The sequence below is a fragment of the Aplidium turbinatum genome, chromosome 17 (genome assembly GCF_918807975.1).
Source record: "Aplidium turbinatum chromosome 17, kaAplTurb1.1, whole genome shotgun sequence".
Lineage (NCBI taxonomy): Eukaryota > Metazoa > Chordata > Ascidiacea > Aplousobranchia > Polyclinidae > Aplidium > Aplidium turbinatum.
In genome coordinates this window covers 11227331-11249216 of record NC_137488.1, presented here as the reverse complement: position 1 = coordinate 11249216, position 21886 = coordinate 11227331, and the positions used below count along the sequence as shown (strand labels likewise).

The following is a 21886-nucleotide window of genomic DNA, read 5'->3' as shown; positions in this document are numbered from 1 at the left end:
AATAAAACTGTCAGTTTAATATTGCTCGTAACTAATCAGCTCACTAGATTTATGTAAAGTTAAGAGTTGTTCTAAATGCGTACGTTTACCGGAACCCATCAGCACATAGCAAACTTCAAAGTGTTTGTCCAGCTTCAGATAATGCTGTGGGCTATGGTTAAAGTTAAATTATGGAACCGTAGAAGTGGATGTTAAATTTCATAATTTGGAGAACAGTTTTGAGATAATATCTGACATACTACGTGCAATTTTGAGGCAAAACTAGTAATGCATCTATTTCAAGTTTATGAAAAAGTTTATCAACAGATTAGCTTGCAGTTGTTTTTCAAACACACTTCTGGAGTTGCCGCCAAACGGCGTAGTTTCTCTGCTTTGCTGTAACAATCAATCGCTGTGTGATGCTCATGTAATCTTTCCCAACAAGTTCCCAAGTTATGGTAAACCTCCGCTATTTGTATGTTCCAGTCATAGTCGGTGTTGGACTTGGATAGAGATTTAGCAACGTCCAATGCTTTTTCAAGAACAATTATTGCTCTAACAACATAAAAATATATCATTAAACCTGCATTTCATCCCAATGTTAATTATGTTGCAGATATAGCCTACCAATGTCAACATGTGCTTGGAAGTCAAACCTAAAAATCAAACAAAGAATAGCCAATGCTTGCACAACAACAAATAAAAATGTCTTAGGGTGAAAGTGGCTAATGTTGAACATCACAATGGACATGCTCTGGTTACAATTTTGTGCCTTATCAGCGATATTCAATTGAATCTGCAACTTGACCTGCGATTATGACTGTCAGGGTTTTTCGCTGCGATCATTATATCGTTGTTGCCGATGTGATGACAATTGATGTTAACAAGTTTTTGTCATGTTGACTTCTTGTAGCCTACATAGCTTGACAATGTTAAAACACTAGGTTACATTTAGTGAAATATTGAATGCAATAAAACTACAATCGTACACTAAAGTTAAAGCCATTAATGTTGCTAAGTTTTGTATGTCTACGGTAGGCTACAACAAAGTGAATCTTCAAACAAAGTTTAATAGGATTACAGCAACACAAAAACACTCAAAAAGTAACATAATCCAACCTCATTTTCTGTCAGACATGAGTGCTTACCTGTGAGTGTTTTCAAATTGTGCCCAAGCATTTCCTAAATAGACTAGAGATTGCAAGATCTTAATATGGACTCCATTTTCACCAAACATCGTTCGCCGCATGTGCAGAGAATATTCAAAACAAGTGATAGCTTTGCTGCTTTCGTTTGCCCTCAAACAAATCTCACCCAGCCTGAAACATAATTACTGATTATAGATGACTCTAGAATGAAATAAGACGAAGGTATAAACAAGCAAGCTCTACAAACGATGTAACAAATTGACAAGGTGATGAGTTTCCATCACTGAGAATTCTTAGCAACCAGTGGCTTATGGTGTTGGCAAATAGCAAGTTACCCTTAGCTATAACCGACGTGTTTGGCTGGTTTTGAATCATTATCCTCGGACTGACAAAGCCTTGATAGGTTATTCCTGGTAGTTTCGCATACTCGAAAAGGCTTTTGACGCAGGGCCGGTTGCCGAGATTGACAGAGTGAAGTTTCGGATTGTTGAAGTGTTGTTGCCGGGAATTATTCCATCCATTAGGTGCCGCTGAATGAAGAGCTGTCCTCATAACACGTTGCTCAAGCGCACACTCCGAGGGTTGAACCAGCGCCGTTAATCTTGAAGCTTCTTCGTTCCAGAAGTGACGCGCTAACCAACTGAGCTATCGGAGCGGACGTTATAGGAATCTTCACCTTCGAACTGAGAAAACCTTTCCAGAAGTTTAACCTTGGTAGTTTCATTTAAGCTACATGCAGAGTCCTTGAACTACTAACTCTGGTCTGGTGACAGAGGTTGACAAAGTGACTTTTTCACTTGCTGAAGTACTGTTGTCTGTAAATTATTCTTTTCATTGAATAGAGAAATGTTGCGTATTCTGATAATAACTTAATTAAACCGTTCCCGCTTTTTGTTTGTAAAACTAGATCTTTTTCGATTGGGACAGATACCTTCCTAATATAATGGCATTACAGCAAGAATTAGGCAACAGTTACTACACCTTGGTAGAGGATGGAAAATAGCAAGTAGCCTATCAACGCTATATTTGCAAACTACAGCCTACAACTTTTTTCTAAAAACATAAACCACTGCCAACCTGTCCAATGCTTCCGCACTGTCTGATCTTGGATTGGACAGTTGCTTAACAGTTTCGTTCATAGCTTGAACAAAATAATCTTCTCCAGCATGACGATGCCCTTCTGAGATTGCGAGGCAAACTCTTTCAATTTTTTCGATGAACAATTTGGTGCCGTAAATATTTGTGCAAAGATCGGGTATCATTTTTTTGTTTTTGAAATACACCCAACGACGCCAGGACTTTGTCGTCTTATCCAAATGAAGCAGATCTCCCGATCCTGTTGTTTGACTTCCTGTTCCATGAAACTGAACAGCATCAGAGAGCTTCACTCCTGGAAGCGGTTCAAGCTCGTCTCTAAATGTAATGTTCCTATTGCTTTTTTTCATCATATATATATTTTTTTATAATAATTAGAATCTGAATGATGTTCAGTAGGCCTGCATATATAATATGTTAAGAACATTCTACAGGAAGGCTATAGGTATATTATTTTTCACTTTAATTTTTAGTGTGACTGAAGCTTGTGTTTGCATCACTTTTCAAACTGTTCTAGCTTTGAAAAACAATTTGCTTCTAGACTAGGCCTACGGTTAAGCTACTAGTAGGCCAATTGGGTAATAACCTATGTGTCCTCAACACAGCATTAAAAAGTCGCTATCTGTGAAAATGATGTAGCCTAATAGCTAATAACTGTCTTATATTGTCTTCAACAATCAGAATCTTTCCTGAACATCAACAGCAGAACAGTTTCACAACTGCTCAAGTTTGGCAGCTTAAAGCAGATTTAACCTGATAAGCGATGTTGACGATTCAACAATCACAGTTTGGAGTTTATTGATTAGGTTTCTGGAACGGACAGTAACTTTTAAGTACACTTTCATCTGAGCTTACATGCTAAACAAACATTAATTTCAAATACACTTGTACTGCTGTAGGCTACACTAAGTTAAATGATCCTCACAATATATTGAATGTCATAGGATAGATCAAATTACCACAAAGTACAATTGACTTTCGATCTTTGTGCCTTTATTGAAGGCAAACAATATATTCTTTGCTGTTCAGTGTATGACAAAGCTGCTCCAAAAAATTTTCAAAATTTCCTCTCGTTATGAAACATTGACTAACGATCCAAGAAATTTTAAGGTGGCTTTGACTTTATTAATGTCGCTGGCAATGTTAATGACTTTCGTATGCACACCATGTAAAATATACTGCGGTGAAAAACTTTTTTGTAGGCCACAAAGTTCAATATAGGAAAGCATAGGCTACCAAGAAAAAATTTTTTTTTCTTATATAAACTCCTACCACCTGAATTTAACGCTTCTATCCGGGGCCCTTGAGAAAACAAGTTTGGCCGGTAATAAGCAAAAATCGGGACTTCCTCTGCAAACAACAAGGCACTTCTGAAAAAAACCTTCAAAAGTTTTCAGGCGCATCAAAATATCTTAGGTCCAAAAGTACTCCTGGGGACTCTATTAACTCTAGTCCATTTTTTTCTGTGTTGATAGCGCATTACTCAAATGTTCTAAATTATTCTGCATTTCGCAAAATCGAAGTAGCTTGCGTCGTTGCAATTATTTTTTAGAAACACAAGTCTCTTACAAACCATAGTAAAAGTCGAATTATATTTTAATAACAAAAATCCACCACAGGGCAATATGCGTAAATGAAACGTTTTGTGCGTTAGTCATAATGAAGCACAGCAGCCTACGAGCAGATTTCAAGTTGCACAATATAGCTACAGTAGTAATGATGTGACGTTTGGCTTCGATCACATCATTGATGCGTTATTGCTAGCCTACTATCATAAAATACAGCAATATTGCATAAAAACTTGTCCACCCTTGCAATACTCGGACAAAGGTTTGGAACATGAGAATCAGCTAAGTGCAGCAGTTGCATGATAAAGGACAATCTCGCACTTTCTTTATCAGGATGACAACCGTTCTTCTAAGCGACACAGGGTTTGACAAATTTCTTCCAGTCTTCTGCTATTTGCTTTAGTCTGCATTGATATGTAGTCATTACAGCTGCGTGTTAGACTATTTCACTTTGTCAATTAATTAGGCTATAAGTATATTCTATAAGTTACACATTAGCTTTTTCGCGTCTAGCTTTTTTACGCAATTTAATCAAAAAACGAAGCAGTTCTGCTCGGCTTTCTTGCAGGGTTAGATTTCTGATAACTTAACAATTTCTTAGCACTTGAAATTAACATAATTGCAATTTTTTATCCCCAGAAACCTTGATATTTCCCATCTGGCCGCAAGCATTGTGAAAACGATCAATAATTTTGTAGATATTTTGTTACAAAACAAATTTTTACATCACGCTTTAACGAGCATCATTTCAAAATGATGCTGGGGAAGGGGTTGATTAATTGAGAGAAATCTTTGTTCTCGGATGGAGAAAGCTTTTTTAGAGGTTAATCCTGGCAGTTTCGCACACTTGCCGGCTACCGGCTTTGAATCACTGACGCAGCCCAGTCACAGAGTGACAGAGTGAAGTTTCCGATTGTTGAAACGTTGTTGTCTATGAATTATTCCATCCACTAGTAACCGCTGAATGGAGAGCAGTTCTAGAAATGTGTTGCTTAAGCGCACACCCGACAGTCGAATCAGCGCCGCTTGATCTTGAAGCTTTTTTTTCGTTTACGAAGTCAGGCGCCTAACCAACTGAGCTATCGGGGCGGACCGCATTACACATTTCGTAACCGCAAATCATTTTAAAACAATTTTTAAAACATTTTAAAACAAGACAGGTTGGCTATAATAGCCTTCTCATCGTGTTGTTTAAAAGCATTTGTTTAAAACTAAGTTATTTGTATATATGTAGGCCTATACTATACCGTGATAATGTTCAATCCTGTTGTAGTGTTGTGTTTAGCCTGTCTTTGATACAAAAAAGCTAACTCTCTCCCGAAACTATATTAAAACGTAATTAATTGGTGAACTGCTTTATCGTGTATCTACTAACCAGGTTTTCAAGTCTTTGCAGTCGACCTCCAACTGTATATCGCTGTCGGTGATCATGAGCTAGGCATGACAGGTTTTCGTCTTGAAAAAAAAAATGTACATAAAAATAGAATAAAAACAGAGTGAAACTGTTCACCAGGCATTTGATATATAGTGACTTGCGTTCTTCTATTGACTATAGGCTACTAGGTTACCTCCTGCGATGTTAAGGATGATGCCTAGCTTTTATTACTGACGTTTCGTCAGTCAGCTCGACTGACTTTATCAAGGGGGCTGTAACAGGTAACACAGGTAGCCTGTAGTCACTTTATTTAAAAATAGAATTGTGTCAGAACAATGTTTTTTCATTAACTGTACCCTCAGACACTTCATTTGAAGTAGAATGGTCAATCACCAGAGCTTTTCTAAGCAAACAATACGGTACTTCTTAAGATTTTTTGCCTCACTATGCTGTGAGCTAATATTTGGTAAAATAAATTTCATTTACTCTAATAACAGTTATGGATGGCCCATCATTAAAACTATCCAACTGTTAAAACAAAAAAAAAATCTTTTCAAGTTCTATCTCAAGTGATTGTGCACATATTATAGCCTACTCGAGATGTTCATAAAAGAACACTTTGAAATTTTTAAGGTTCAAAAGTAAAAAAAATTTTGTACAGTATTGTAAAATGTTGTTTTGATATATTTTATGTAAGTTAGTTTTACTTTGTGCTCCTCAAACAAACTTCTCTCCGAATATTCTCCGCTTCCCGAGTATGGCATTGGGAAAGACATAAAAACATATTTTTCTTACCTCTTCAAACTACTAGTTAAAGGCAATCACAACCAATTTACAAAAATCTTAAACTGTCTGCAAATATATTTATTATGATGTCAACCGCCGCTCGATGAATCTGCAATCAAGCGAAAGTGACGTAGCCTACTTTCATGGAAAGATGTCGGTTTCCCAAGAGTTTGATCCAATCGTCGCTGAAGTTCTTTAATTTTCATGGTAATATTAGCATGACCTTGTGAATATTGCTCTACTACATCTCGTACATCGTATGGCCGCCTCATCACCTGTAAGAAATGTACGGTAAGACTGAGCCGTTGACTTGTGTATAGTAATGCAGGCTATATAACTTACTAACAGAAGTGCACAGGAAAGTGTGAGCTAAGTCAGGATTAGGGAGATGTTCGTCTTTTAAGATGGAACGTTACTCTGCGCGAGAGTACAGGTCTCGGCTTTAAAGTATGGAAAATTTAAATAACGTTTTTGTGGTTTACTATGACAACGACTCATGCCCGTTTCGTGGGTCCTCTAATCCTCTAGCGCAGGGCTTCCCAAACTGGGGGTCGCGACCCCCAAGGGGTCGCGTAACAAACTTCAGGGGTCGCAGAAAGTATACCAATTCGCACAAATTACTGCATATTAACACCTTTGTGCGAGATGCTGTGACAGTTATTAACTTTATTAAGAGTCGCGCACTCAATAGGCTGCCCGTATTTTTGAAAATTTATGAGGTGAAATGGAATCGGAGTTAAAACTCTTTTACTGCATCGTGAAGTGAGATGGCTTTCAAAAGTCAAAGCTTTAAAATGACTAGCTAATTGAGCTAACGTTGAAAACTGAAATCGTGATTTTTCCAACAGAATAAAATACACTTTTAGTCCACCATTTTCGTATCTAACTTTTGGAATTATGCCAAGTGTCAGATTTGCTTGAAAAACTAAACGAATTTAATTTGTTCCTCCGAGGAGAAAACATCAATATTTTGCATTGAAATCTAAAATTGATGCGTTCGTCAAAAAATTGAACATCTGGAAACCAAATTTTCAAAATGATTTGTCTGAAATGTTCTCACTTCGTGTACCGTTCCAGCCTAAGCAACATCGAAACCGCCTTGAGACCTGCATTAACAAACACTGAGCCAAGAGTGGATTTGCTTTGTGGCAGAAAGCAGTCACACCCGCCATACTGAATAAATGCGTTTCCTTTTTTGTTTTGTTTCCAGTAGGCTACCCATAAGCTTGATCGTTGTGATGGTCAGAAATAAATAAAAAATTAAAAGCAAACGAAACAGAGTGCCGGTAAATTGTTTTTGGTTTTCGTTTGATCTAAGCCTTTCAATAATTGTCACAAGTGTATATTTCGCATTGTTCGTCATTTTAATAGTAAGGGGTCGCGAAAAATTTTAGGAGATTAAAAGGGGTCGAGAGCAAAAAAGTTTGGGAAGCCCTGTCTAGCGTACATCCGTATATGCAAACTACTTATTCTACTTTACCAAATTCAACTTACCCCAAGAATGAGATTGGCGACAATTCACTCTCTAATTTTTTTATATACATTTTGTGAATTAAAATCAACTGCTGCATAGCCGAGTGGTGAAAACCCTGGAACGGCACTCGAAAGGGCGCCGGTTCGACACCGCTCAAGAGCATGTGGCTGTGTCTTTGGCAGGACAATTAAAGGCATGCCTGAAGATGGACACGAAGATTGGCTTCCTTGCCTTCCCGTCCACTTAATCTAAATCTTCAATTACCAGGTGTAAGCCTGGATACGACAAACAAACAAAAACAAACAACAACATTATATCATGAAAATATTACCTCGTAAACCGTTTTTGTCATAAGATGTAGGAGCTTAATTTTCTATAAAGTCTGTACAAATGTCTCCGACAATAACAAACTTTGTGGAGAAACTGCTTTATTGTATAAAGTAATGATTGAATTTATTTTTTATTGTCCATTGTAGTACTTCTTATCAGTATCGTATGCTTTGTATAGTGACTGGTGACAATATTGAATATGTCGATGAAAGGTTAAAAAGTTAGTCTTTGCAATTTACAATATTGAGGCTACGTTCTTGTTAAACTTTATGATTTGCAAGAGGTTAGGTAGGCTCTTGACAGTTCACTTGATACGCAAGCATCCAACAACAATACACAGATCATTCGATTAGAATGTTTTCGAGTGCCATTCTCCAAAAACCAGCCTAATCGTTAGTTTAAAATCTAGTTATTTAAACAAATGTGAAAGAGAGGGGTGGGCATGGCCAAATTCCGACCCTGCGTATGCTTCTGATCGCACACAAACATTTACAAGCTTTTTATTTCGAAAGCTTGGCAAATATAGAATTAGAAATAGGCCATAGGCTACATTTTTACCAATATACAGTAGCCTACAGTAGAATGCAAAACTGTCTTGTAAGTAAGTTCACATGTCAAGCAATGCAATCCATGGTTTACCTGAAAGCGTTTTTTCGCCAAATAATAAATTAGTTTACGCACTGCTCGTACAGTGTTCTTGTAGGAGTCTGGCAACCTACAAAACATAATATTAAATTGAGTTGACTAAACTAAACTAAACTATAATGACAAAAAAATTATCGATACAGTTGTTACTAAGTAGCCTACTAACAGTACATGGACAACCCGATACCGTACTTAATTGTTTATGCAGAAACAAACGTGACTCCGACCCAAGCGTTGCATGGTAAGACCAAAGATTTGTTGCTTTCTAGCCTCTTAAAATAGTCTGAAAAAGCATCGACAATGTGGTGTAGTGAGGAGATGCACTCTTGACTCAAAGAGCTGCAGAGGTTCAATCCACAGCTGATTCTTGCTTGTAGCCTACGGTACTTAAAAAACAGATTTTAGCTTGTTTACGTTGTTTCATGGTCAAGTCAATTTTGCTATAAAAAGTTTTCAATATCATTAATAGCATCTCATTAAAAGTTTAAACATTAGTTTCGACAACAATTAGTTTAAAATTACTTAGCCAAATGCATAAATGAGCTTTTGCCTAATCAACTGCACAGTTGTTTGTTTTTACCCATCTTGAGGTTTTTGATTGCCCTTTGCAGACAGCCTGTGTGATGTTGAAGTTGGTGGTGAGGTCGCCCGGTCAGAAATGCTTTCCTCTTTGAGTGCAGGTGAACCAATCTTAGGCATCATATTGGGCGTACTTCGTCTTGACGCGAACGAGACTTGTTTAGCAGAAGGCATGAACGACAGTCTTGACATGTCAGACTTAGTCTCATTTCTGCTGCAGTAGTCGAGCTGCTGCCCCGGTATGGGTATGTTGTTATTGGGCAATCCATACACCCGCCATGTTGCTACACAGTGCGTTCCTTCATTTGTCGCAAATAGACGCCAACTGCAATAGCATACTTGACTAAATTAAACATACCAGCAAGTCACAAAGTAAGTTTTTGTTTTGCAGAGCAAAAGCTTTATAATAAATCAGATTCTCTTATGCAAAACCTAAAAAAGATATTACTTAGGCTACCTGGCTTGAATGATTTTGGCAGCGGCTGGTATTTGTCGATTAAATTGCTTTTGTCTTTGTTTTTGTTGAACTTTCAAGGCAAATCCAGAACCCAAAATTCCCTGAGAGCAAAACATACTTGATTTACCTGAACGTTAGTTTTTGCCGAAAAAAATATGCTTCCGAATTAGACAGTCATTCAAATTATATCCAAAATAATAAATAGAATTGTATAACCAATATAATACTAGTAACAAAGATAACGAATTATTTGATGAGTATTTGTTATTTATTTATGAAATAAAATCTCATATGCATGTGGCGAAAGCTACAAGTTAAGTTAAAATAACTATAATAGTTTAATTCTTTTTGCTTATACCTACGGTACCATGATAGTTGCATGAAGCACTGGTTACTATAGACGTCTACCAATGGACCGTTGGTGCAAGTATTTGATATCAATACTCGTTTCAAAAACGTTTAAAGCAGTAAGCGTTTCTTTTAGATTTAAAATTCAGTGATTTTTTTTAGTCACTTCAGCAAAAGTTGTCTTACTCATATTACTATATTTTTACTCACTGCGGGAAGTGCAAAAAATGAAATCGCAAATATTGAAAAACAAGACGCTATCACTTTTCCCAGCCAAGTTTTAGGAACGTAGTCACCGTAGCCGATAGTCGTCACTGTAACCTATAAACAAATAACAGCTGCAGACTCACTGACTTACAAGTTGACTGACAGACTTACTGTAGCTTGCTTAGGCTAGCCTACAATCTAAACAGCAAAAGTAATAATAATGTAACTGGAATAATATCTGATACAAATGGTTCCAGATCTCTGTGTGACTTTTTCATTTTGAAATTTATCAGCAAAATAGACAAATACAGTCGGATGCACTGTGTGTTTTTAAATGAAACGACTCATTTGGCCACAAACATTGAACCAACAACAAACTAGAAATTGCAAAGCAAGATGAGTGTTGTAAGTGAAATATGCCTATCTACTTACCACACCCCACCACAAAGCATCGGCATAGCTCTGAAATTCTGAAACAAGCAATGTTGAAATTAGCAACAGGAAGTAAAATTACCAGTATCTGAAAGCTGAAAGCTGCGACCACGAAAAACCACCGCTTATGTAGTTTTTATTGAATTCATAAACCTGCATGCAGGACCATTGAGTGGATAATTTGGGTCGGTACCAATGAGATTTTTGATCCCTAAATCAAAATACCTTTACAAAAAACACACTACATCTAAAAAATACGTAGTGGCTTCTTCAAGTTCTTAAACCTCTTGAAAAGGTCACAAGCTCCTAAAATAATCTCGGACCCAAGGTCAAAAATACTCTTGGACCCTATGTCAACGCTACTACCTATACGTTTTCTTTTAAAACTACTGTATTTTCTTGTACAATAATGTTCCCATAGTGATAAACTTGAGACTTGAACTCAAAGAACTCGGTCAGTTCGACTAATTCAAAAAGTAAAGCTCTAAACTAAAATAAAACTGGAAAAAAAGGAAATGGCTTTTAGCTCAGTAATACAGGCTGATAAGGTTTAGTAAGAAAATTTTTTTGACTAATCACAGTGATCATTAAAACATTACGTGATTAAATTTGATTATCATCAACCTTGCAAAATTGCCAAACTAGAAATTGCAAAACGCTGGCAATGAAGAATTTTAATTAAAATTCGACCGAGTTTGCAGCCGACCTTCGTTTGACGTGAAGACATAAACACAATTAATTTTACACTTTTAATACCTGACACTCCCTCTGTAGGCTGCTCTGCCACAAAAACAAAGTACGAGGAGAATATGAGGGCAAGAAATCCAATGTAGAGTGTTGTGATCAATTCTTGACGGTGAACGTATACTACACTACCTGTCAAAATATATGACGAGGCTTGTTTCTTGGTATTGATTTATGATGGTATGAAGTTACCACAATTTCGCTTGATGACCTAAGTGTTAAAAATCAAAAGAATACTTTAAGTGGAATTTAAGTGCTTAAGTGGAGCAGCTAAATAATTTATCATGGCAAGAAGTCTAAAACGGCATTTTTTTACAGTAAAAAATAAATTATTTAGGTATTTTAATTCCTTTGTTGCATTTTAAGCATGGAAAAGTCAAATCGAAATAAAATTGTTTTCACTGGTCAGAAAAAAAAGAAGCCTATTTATATTTTCGCATGTAGCTCACGCAGTAACAACGCTAAAAGTAGGGTTGGGCACACATAGACTTTTTCTCTGTTGTCCCATTAAAAGGAGTGTTTTTTATGGCCATTTTTCACGCTGATCACGAATCCGTTGAAATTTTTGATCTATGATGATGTTTTAGGTTGGTAAAATGCAAAAATTCAAAATGGCCGCCAAATTTACACATTTTTTCAGCTAAAATTTGATAATTATGTCTTACTAGGTCATGTAATATGTCATTTCTTCTGTTTTCAGGGTCACTGATATGGATAATCATGTTTTTAAACTCGTACAGATCAACTGGACCGCTCCAGATACATATTGCGATAAAATCTGCACAGAAATGTGAGCAGAACCATAATTTCAAAGGAAAAAATTAAGATATAAATTTCCATAAGCTACTTTAATTTTCACTTCAACATCTGGGTACTAGCATCTCAACAACTTTGTTTCTACAAGAGTCCTTTGAATTTCGAAGGACTTTTTTCAGCAAGATATCGACATCAACAGAAACATTGTCTTCTGGCTTGATAGCATTTCTGATAGATGTTTTCAGTTCGTCTACACTGATCTTCTCAAACGTGAATGTTTTTATATCGTCGGCACATTTAACTCTACGCTGTTGGCGTATATCGGGCGCCACTGTCGATCTAAGGTAACCAATTTCCTTGAGCAGTTGTGATTCATTAAGTCTATCAAGAGAGTCAAGGGTATTTAGAGTCGCCGGACCGCCATGCTTCTTACACTACTCAAGTACCAGTAGCACTTTGGACATTTTCTTCGCTTCTTGCTTCTTCAGAAGCACAAGTTGTTGACTTGTTTTTAACTTAACAATAAAGTCTTGTTCAAGCTTTTTCGCCTGGGTAACTTCTTCTGAGCACCTTGCCCATTTCCATTTCTTCAACTTCTCATCTTTACTGAGATCTGTAAGCGACGAATCCATGAGAAATTTGTCCATTGAAACTGCATTCTTCCTTGAATGAGTTCTCGCTGTCGTCGATCCACCACTGAAAGTTATATGGTTATCAAGTTTGGCGAATTCGGATTCGCATCCTAAATTTTCAATTTCAATCCATCCAATTTTTATAATCATTATAAAGTGATATTGAATTTGCAGCGTGGCTAGGCGACAACAATTTGGCGATTGCTATCTGTGCCAAAGTATGGACGCTGGTGCTGGGAGATGTGAATACTTTCTCAACAGCAGATACGTGTAGCAACTTCTGAACACCAATCTTTTGCTCTATATTACGAAAAACCTTATCGTAAGCATGGTCAATTCCCAAAATTACATGGGCACAGCATTTTATCATCTTCTCCGCTTCAATACCTAGATGTTGCAAGAGTGTGGTACAGTCACCTGCCCTGTTGGACATACAAAAATCAATGGCACCCTTGGTTTCATCAACGGTTGAATTTGACAATGCTGCCAGGCATTTAAGCTTGTACTAGTATGCTGCGGCGCCATCTGCTCCTGCGTGACTTAGATTCTCTGTGTAACCAGTAGTCATGGTACGTCTGTCTCGACTGGGTCCCGATATTGTAATGTGGTCGGCCTTTACATCATACAACCGATGGCTGGCCGCTTTCGTAGTGTCATCGAGGCCGACAGTTACAACACTGTCTCCTTTCTCTAGAAGTATATTAGCGACCATCTCCAAATTCATATGTGAGGTATCCTCCAAATACCTGTTGAGAGTTCTCCTACTTGGGAAAACGAAGGTCAAATCTTTAGTACATTTTCGTCGTTTTGTGCAGGTGTCTCGACTTCGGAGCTTCCGCTTGGAAGCGAAGAGATTAGTTCTTGGCTTTCAGACTCCGATTCATCATCACCTTCTTCATTTTCTTCAGTGCTCAACTCCCAGTTTTGATCAAATATCAAGTTAGCACTTTGCACTATTATACCGGCTAAATCTGCAGCACTCACTTTGTAATCCGAAAAACATTGCACTGTACATCGCACTATTTTTTCGTTGAGTTTATTGCGACTTTCTCTGACCTTGACTTTTGGGAAACGATCACTGTAGAAGTCATTGACACTGTCCAGAGTATCAGGTAAACTGGACGATTTCTTACAACGGGTAGTGATGGAAGAAGATGAAGACGTACGAAAGTTCAGATTATCCATTGAAAAATCCACATCTTGTTTCTGCTCACCGCTGATCATGATTGATTGATTATCGCCATCAGCCAGAGACAATGATTCTTCATACTGCAACTTCCTACCCTCCATTTCTCGCATTGTAGAAGATATCATTTCTTCTCTTTTCTTCTCAACTGATAATTGGCGTGCATCTTGTCGGTGCTTTTGTTTTCGCCAGGAACTTAAAACAGTAGATAGACAAATAGCTTTATAACTTCCAAAGCAGTTATCGCGGTAGAATTCTTCATCTTCTGGAGTCATTTTTATTCCAAACTGCTTCTCTAATTTTGCTTGATAGTCGCTGTTTTTTGTTCGAACATCGTATGCGTTTTTAGTCATTCTCTCATTAAAACTCATTACTTTACTAATCCACGCATCCGTTTTCTTGTACCTTGTATTGTTATCTTGTTTGCACAAATTTCTCAGAAGTTCATAGTCGTTTTTGATTTTTTTGGATACCACGTTTTCATGCTTTGGGTACACATTCTTTTTCACCCAATCTTTGCAAAGTTCAGTTGCAACTATTTTGCTGCTATCTACTAGTGTCAGTTGTTTCTGTCCTTTCTTTGTTTTGCATACATTTAACATGCGACTGAGGATGTATCTTCCATCAGGTAATTTACTCAACGTCTTTATTTCAGGTTCCTCATGGTAAACTATCCCATACAACGTTTTCACAGAGTCACTTCGTGTATTAAGTGTATAACTAGTTTCAGACATCACTGTTGATTATCGGTAACGACACGAAAAACGTACAACATCAAAAACAAAGGATATAGTTGGTTAATCAACTCAAAAATGGTTCTGAAATTAAAAAGTAACTATTTTTCAATAAAAAATACACAGTTTTAGCTATAACTGTATAAAGTCATTATGTATCACTGTTTTGACCTCATATTCGATATCAGTGACCCTGAAAACATAAAAAATGACATATTACATGACCTAGTAAGACATAATTATCAAATTTTATCTGAAAAATGCGTGAATTTGGTGGCCATTTTGAATTTTTGCATTTTACCAACCTAAGACATCATCCTAAGTCAAAAATTTTAACGGATTCGTGATCAGCGTGAAAAATGGCCATAAAAAACACTCCTTGTAAAAGAAGTAATGTTGTTTGCCCAACCCTACTAAAAGGGGCGCGATCTCTTCACTCTGAAACAGATGTGACGTCACTATTATTAAACATATAATTAAATGACAGCCGTGGCCGAGTGGTTAGCGCGTTGGGCTCGCAGTCGAGAGCCTGCATGTTCGACTCCAGCCACCCGCACTTGCTGTTGTTTCTCTGGGCAAGAAACTTTACGATAATTGCCTCTACCCAGTGATCGATTTCGAGTAATGGGTAGTACCAAATTTAAGTCATAAGTAGAGTAGACAACCGGAAACAGACATTGCCGTCGGCTGCAGCGTGAGTCAGGTGTACGTCGGAAGGCGTACACCGATGCATAGCGCTCAAGTCCGCTTTCCCGCAATGCAGGATAAAGATAAACAAACAAACAAACAAACAAACAAACAAATATTAATATATCAATAGTAATAAAAGCAAACAATGGTCTCAATAAACGCCTGCACAGTACACACGTTCTAGAGGAGGGGAGTGAAGTTTACAACACCCTTCTAGCTATGTTACTACATCTACATGCATGCACTGTTCTCAAGCAACGTCCATGTCTCCATACCTAACAATCGCCAAGTACCACCCTGCCTGTCGACGTGTAGCATTCGGATGATTTGAAGGAATCTTATTCCTCTGCAGAAAATGAAAGCAACCGCTTACAATAATTGCAAGAATTATTCTTTTAAATCAAAAATAATTTTACTCAAAAGTCTGTGTATGTTAATACAGTAACAACTTGGCATAAGGTTTTGGAAAAGTGTTTTACATCGACAACACACGCAAACACGAAGAAGATAAAATGCGTTGGCAATTGTCTGTAAAATAAACACATTCGTGTCGATGTATGCCAGTTCTTATAACAAGCTGTCGAGCATTATTTTAATAATTTTATACTAACGGATAATGTTTATTGAATGAAAAGTGGCTACAGAGAAGTTGCGCTTACAAACGAAAGACAAAGTGATATTTCGTGATGTAAATTTTTGTGCATTTGATGTCAAAAATAAAACGAGCTAATGAGATTAATCGTTATGCTTTTCATTTCAGTATCAGGATATATATTAACTTACATCAAATGAGATGTAAACCTACTTGCTTGTAACTTTCAAGATCACTTTTAAGGCATCAATTTCTGATTGTATTTAAAGGTATCACTTTAGCATTTCGTTTTCCAATATTATTAAACCATTTAAAGATAAGCTTTAGCTTCAAGAACCAAACTCAATGAAAATGATTACAAATTAAAAAAAACAAAGCAGTTTTACTACATCTGTTGCCAATGTGGAATAGTAAATAGTAGTAGACTACACCTTACCGGATTGCTGAAGCTGCAAACACATTTCCTTCCCACCCCACCAACAGAATGATCAGAGATGCGCAAACCACTGCCAGGTCTGAAACAATTTTCAACAAGGAAAGCAGTGTATTACTGCCTCTACAACCAAGCCACATTGTCTTTATGATGATAGCCCCGATCTCCTTTCCTGGTTCCGCCACTGCGTTACTGTAGCCTACTAGATTTTTGCTTTGTTGTAACCGTTTCGTTTTATTTCGTTAAAAACGTTTTGAACAGCCCTAGCTAATGATAAAATATGGTAATCCCGATATCCTTACCAATCACGCAAATGGGTTGCTTAGCAAACTGAAGCCTTCCCCAAACTCCTCCATACTTGCTTATGCAACCCGCCGACCAGAGGCGCACAACATACTCGATGCTAAATATTGCAACTAAAGAACTTTCCTGAAAACGTAAACAAGAATTTAATCCACAGCATATAGTTTAAGGCTGTAGACTATAATAATGGCGCAATATTACTTATATCTATCAAACGTTTTATCCCCTATTTCCTTACCAAGAAAGTAGCACTTGTGTTTTAGTTAGAAATGGCCGTTACAAGAATGAATGATATTATCGTAAGCTTCGAAAACAGGTTAAGCTTGTAAAACTCAAGTTCAACAACTTGAAGAAGCTGAAGAAGAAGCAGTTCAGTCAGCCACATGAGCTTTTATTTTCAACGTCTTGGTTATGTGATTTTTTTTACGTTTCAAAACTGTTTGACAAATTGTTGCACATTTGTGAAAAATTAAAAAAAAAATAGCACACTCACCATGATCACTAAAGCTTCAAACTGTTCGTACTTGTGCTCTTCTATTGTTGATAACACACTGAATATCAGGCAAATTAAAACAAATAAAAACCTGAAAGAATAAACACAAATCAAACAAACTATCCATCATTTATTACAAAAGATATTTCAGTTGGAATTTGGTTTTGATGTACTCAGAGACGTCGAAAAAACATTTTACTAGAGCAGCACAACTTGCCTTTAAACCAACGATGCAAAAATAAACAAAATAAAAGCAAACAATCAGGATGAGGGATTAAGGTGTAAGAAAAAGAAACTGAGGCTTTCTGACCTCAGTATTTTGGTTTGTTGTTCACTTTTAGGGTCATGTTACATGGGACCAAGAGCCCCCTTTGATTAACTCCGATTGGGACCAAAATTAACATCATTTAATGATGACATCTGTTTGTTTTCACTTTTCCAACTTGAACGTAAGTCTTTTGAACTATCAAAGCAGATCTATCGACAACTTAAGGCTAGAGTGGCCTCTCTACAGGCACATACATATTATTTCCACAACTAGTATCGATTGTATCGACATATGCAAAACTTGGAATATCATAGCCCAGAAGACAAAGTCCATCATTTTTGCATTGATATTCAACGTCAGCAGATGTTGAATCAATGCAAAAACGATGGATTTTGTCGTCTCGGAGCTCGTCTATCAAAGTCAATGAAAGACTTTTTATAGTAAAACAAGTTGGAGTTTTACAATTATGATGAGGCTACTTACACAATCACGTGATAGACATAGCACTTGATACCAGTGGGTCGCTCAAGAAAATTATAGGCTTTCTGTTGCCATTTTCTGTGCCTTGCGACTTTAGAACAACCTTTATTTTCTTCCAATAAAATTAATTTGTTTCCTCCGATTATGGCGGATAAGGTGGAATGCTGGCGTCTGAAATAAACACTTGATGTAAAAGTAAAATCAGGTATAAAATTATAATTAATTATGTTTATGCCTTCACGTCAAAGGTTGGCTGCAAACTCGGTCGAGTTTTGATTAGAATTCTGTACTTTCAATCTTCTGCAATTTCTGGATTGGTGATTTTTTTGTTTGCGTTTTACTGTTTTGACAAAAATATCCATTTTTTATAATCTGTACAGGCTGATAATGATTAACTTTAATCAGTTAATGGTGTTTTTGATCATTATTATCGGTATAAGAAGTTCTCTTTCTAAACATTTTAAAATATTGAACTTAGAATTTTTTTTTCTGGTTTATATTCAAGTTCAGAGCTTTTTGTTTTTTAAGTGAGGCAAACTGACCGATTTTTTGTTTTTTTTATTACGTCTCGAGATCACAGCCATTCATTTACCACTGTACACTTCAATCTTAAGGTAGGCTACAGGAACAATAGTTCGCAATGACATTTAAATGGCATAAAGATAAAATAGGTAACGGTTTTAACATTGTAAAAATCGCGCAATGCATGTTTATATGTACGCCTGACATTCACTTGTCTGAATTGATTAATTATTTTCAGTGACAAGTTTTGACATGTTTGCCAATCTATGTTAAGGGTAATGCATTGAAAGCGTTGTCTTTTGTTCTACTGTTACACATTCAATACGATACAAAATCATGAAATTATTATTGACAACATGTTGAAAGAACAGTCCTACCAAAATTTTTGATTAAACATTGTGCTCCCAAGAAGATATAGTGTCATAATGATAGCGTCTCCTGTCGTTATCTTTTTACATTACTCAACGATTGCTTGATATTTAGTCCATATTTTTTTTTATTATTGACGTGTCTTCCCCACAGTTGTAAGGCAAAGGCATCTGCTGCATCATATCAGCAGATAATGTCACTCTTGTCTTTGCAATTAAATAAACAATGAGCATAAAGCCTTGTACATTCAGTCTAACACAGCTGGAAAATCTCGAAGTGATAGCCATGCTGTCCTTATCGAATAGGTGGGACCATGGCTGCTTAGAGATCCCCAGGTAGCCATGGTAGAACACTGCTGCAATCACTTCTGTTGTAGTTTGCCTTGGCAGATTGCTGTCGTAGGCCTGGACCTTTACGCTGTTGACCTAATGTTTTTTAACTGCACTGTTACTCTTAGTCATCGAAAACTTACTTTGGCGTCTGCTTTATTTCAAACTGTGTGGAGATGATGAAATGTTGTGTTGTTACTACTTTTGGTACTTCGCCTTTAGTGCGACACGCGCAAATAAAAGACCCAAACCAGTCTTGATCTCGATGTTTTTCCAGTTTTAAAAACTTCTACTTTCACCTCAAAAAGTTTCTCAAGAAAATTTGCATCACGCGGATTGATGGTATCGTCACAAAAGCAAATTTGAATATTTGGTATCAAAAAGCTGTCTGCTGACGTTTAAACATTATGCTAAGGCTACGATCAAGTGAAGTAACGAAAGTTGTTTCATTTATCGTTGTTGAAAGGGGCGGAAGCTTGTTCAAAATTCGTTTGGCTTGTTCGTTAATTTATTTATTTATTCGATAACCCCGCTAAATTGCAGATCTCAAACGCAATTAAAAGTGATAAATAATTTATATGTCCGCTTGATGGTTTATAAGTAGCGCAAGGTGTGCTCATTTCAAATCAGAAACAGAAAGTTTTAAATTTTACAAAATTTATGTCTTTCTTACACTTATCGTTGTACAACCAAATGGACTCATGTTGCAATCTCCAGGTAATTCACGGTCCTGGTAATTCACGTTTGTTTTGCGAATAGAAACAACTAGAGACCGCAACTCACAGGGTACCAGGGGCGGTAAAAAGATAAACCCTCGGTCCACGTCACAACGAGAGGAACTCATTCTCCTAATATAAACAAAGCGACTGTGCGATTTGAAGTAGGGTATCTGATTTTTACAATTTCTGTCATCAGCGTGCTGTTTTAGATAGTTGTGTCTTTTAATTATCAATATCATGTGTTAAAACAGTTGAATAAAAATATCTATCATCTTGTTAATCTTTCAGTGGTCTAATACCTTTGCTTCTGGCTGAAACTGTCTTCTTCTTCATGCTTTGTGATGTCATAAAAATGATCAGGTGATGGAAGAAACGTCGCTTCTTGAAATGGTGGATTTTTAGCTGATATTGGGCAAGAAGTTGAGCCAATAAGCGATTTGTTCTAAAGAATTCAAATCATTGTTATAACAACTAATTTAATTGCAGGAGATACACAACATGCATAAGCAAATGAAACCACGATGTGCATAGTAAAGTTAAAAATTTTTCTACAAAGCCATGTTTCACTGCATGGACTATGGCTGAAGCTGTTGGGTAGCCCATTACCAAAGAAGCTGGAAAGCTACCAGCAAAGGAAAAGAAGATTGCTTGATAGCTTATATTTATGAAAGTCCACTCAGCATTCAACGAATATGGACCTAGAAGGGTCAAAGCTCCTTAAGTTGCCCTTTAAACGCATAGGCTACACTAGGGGTTCCCAACCTTTTTTACACCGTGGCCCCCTTTGAAAAATTTGAAAAATCAATAGCCCCCCTATTTTATTCAACCTTTTGAAAAAATTTAATTATTTTTGAAACAACCGGGAATTAAAGACCATTTCATAAAGATTTGGGAAAAATGTAGTAGTAGGCCTATTTTTATTAAATTTTAATTTATTTCTTTTGTTATATAGTATTGGAGTGGACTTAGGGACGATAAATTAAAAAAATTATTATTTTTCAAATTTTTCCATGGCCCCCTTAAAAAAGGTTCATGGCCCACTCGGGGACCACGGCTCCCAGGTTGGGAACCCCTGGGCTACTCCAACATTGTAAGAAAAACTAACAAATAGCCTATTATTGCTACATTGAATACTTTTTTTCAGTCCAATACAATGTTTAGGAGTCTATGTCACTGTGTTGTTATCTTCAAACCGTTGAGTTTCCTTTTATAATGGTGGAGCTAGCCATCAAGACTTTCCTAAAAACATACGTTTTTTGGCAGTTAAGAACTCTGTGACACGAATTAGTGGTGTGGGTGCGATACTGATGAGCTCAGCCTAGTGGGTGAAACAAGTGTCTATCGCTGTCAGTTCTTGCTACACTCGACTGTCGATAAACATAGGATCAATTATATTAGAATATCTATAAAAAAGAAATGCATTTTCTTACTTCTAGGTCTTGTAAAGGAATTTCCGAGTTGTCGTAATCGGACGAAATTGAAAATTTAATGCTACTTCTTTTTAAATCTTTATTTTCAACAAAATCTTTTCTTTCTTTTTTGAGTTGCTTCTTTGATGAGCACGTCCTCGGCACACTGCTGCTTAATTTGAAGTAATCACTAGTCTCGATAGCAGATTTATTTTCTGGCAAATAACCGTTCATTTTATGCAATATTCACCCAATCAATCTTGTATCTTCACACAATCCTGTAAACGTCTGTCCCAGCAACTATTCACAGCCACAGCGGTTTACATCCGTTGCCTAAATCCGACTGAGGTTTCGGCTTGACGAGTTATTCGATTTGTTTCAACTGTTATAAATGGCCAGACTTGTTTCATCAGTCTGTATGAGCAAAGGCAGCAGTCATCGGATAACGCAGATTACACAAAGTCTTTCAAAGTAGTAGTTTTAAGAAACACAACCCTGTAACAAAAAATACCGCGGCGGTTAGTATCACATGTAACAAAAAGTAGTTTTTCATACATCGTTTCAACGTGGTCAAACATTAAAAAGACGCTGGATGGTTAGTTGTAATTGTGATTCTTTCTAAGGGTTAGGAAATAGTGAAAGCACACGGCCAAAACGTTGCTTGAAAAAACTCCACATAAATGGTAAAATTATCTTGGTGGAAAGCGTATTTTGTTTCCATTCATTCTGATTGTTGCTAAAACTAATGGCATACGAGGTAGCCTAGCCCTAGCCTACTTGTTTTGCGATGTGTTGTAGAGCGTA

General features: G+C 36.8%; 2 protein-coding genes across 2 annotated transcripts; both read right to left on the bottom strand.

The window, feature by feature from the left end:
- LOC145786822 (uncharacterized) lies at positions 1 to 2617 on the bottom strand. The gene is made up of 3 exons (XM_082598561.1): positions 2205 to 2617; positions 1128 to 1298; positions 1 to 534 (listed from the first exon to the last, which is right to left on the bottom strand). Exons 1-3 carry the CDS (start codon positions 2573 to 2575, stop codon positions 300 to 302), a joined length of 777 nt encoding a protein of 258 aa, XP_082454687.1. The 5' UTR covers positions 2576 to 2617; the 3' UTR covers positions 1 to 299.
- A 1179-nt stretch (positions 2618 to 3796) lies between these two features.
- On the bottom strand, positions 3797 to 21316 carry LOC145786181 (potassium voltage-gated channel subfamily KQT member 1-like). Its single transcript, XM_082597825.1, has 16 exons — positions 21104 to 21316; positions 19973 to 20115; positions 17738 to 17905; positions 16987 to 17077; positions 16493 to 16619; positions 16194 to 16272; positions 15441 to 15511; positions 11180 to 11299; positions 10424 to 10461; positions 9995 to 10105; positions 9437 to 9537; positions 8981 to 9304; positions 8395 to 8470; positions 6091 to 6226; positions 5166 to 5245; positions 3797 to 4194 (listed from the first exon to the last, which is right to left on the bottom strand). Exons 1-16 carry the CDS (start codon positions 21314 to 21316, stop codon positions 4120 to 4122), a joined length of 1953 nt encoding a protein of 650 aa, XP_082453951.1. The 3' UTR covers positions 3797 to 4119.
- Between the last annotated feature and the right edge of the window lie 570 nt (positions 21317 to 21886).

Bases quoted from the DNA above. Each gene is read 5' to 3' on its own strand.
- LOC145786181 (XM_082597825.1), bottom strand. From the start codon at position 21,316: ATGAACGGTTATTTGCCAGAAAATAAATCTGCTATCGAGACTAGTGAT. The intron at 17,906-19,972 runs GTATTAGACCAC...TGTTTATTTCAG, and splicing joins AGTTTCAGCCAGAAGCAAAG to ACGCCAGCATTCCACCTTAT. The intron at 4,195-5,165 runs GTTAGTAGATAC...ATATCAATGCAG, and splicing joins TGCAAAGACTTGAAAACCTG to ACTAAAGCAAATAGCAGAAG.
- LOC145786822 (XM_082598561.1), bottom strand. From the start codon at position 2,575: ATGATGAAAAAAAGCAATAGGAACATTACATTTAGAGACGAGCTTGAA. The intron at 1,299-2,204 runs GTTGGCAGTGGT...ATTATGTTTCAG, and splicing joins AGTGCGGAAGCATTGGACAG to GCTGGGTGAGATTTGTTTGA. The intron at 535-1,127 runs GTAAGCACTCAT...TTATGTTGTTAG, and splicing joins CAATTTGAAAACACTCACAG to AGCAATAATTGTTCTTGAAA.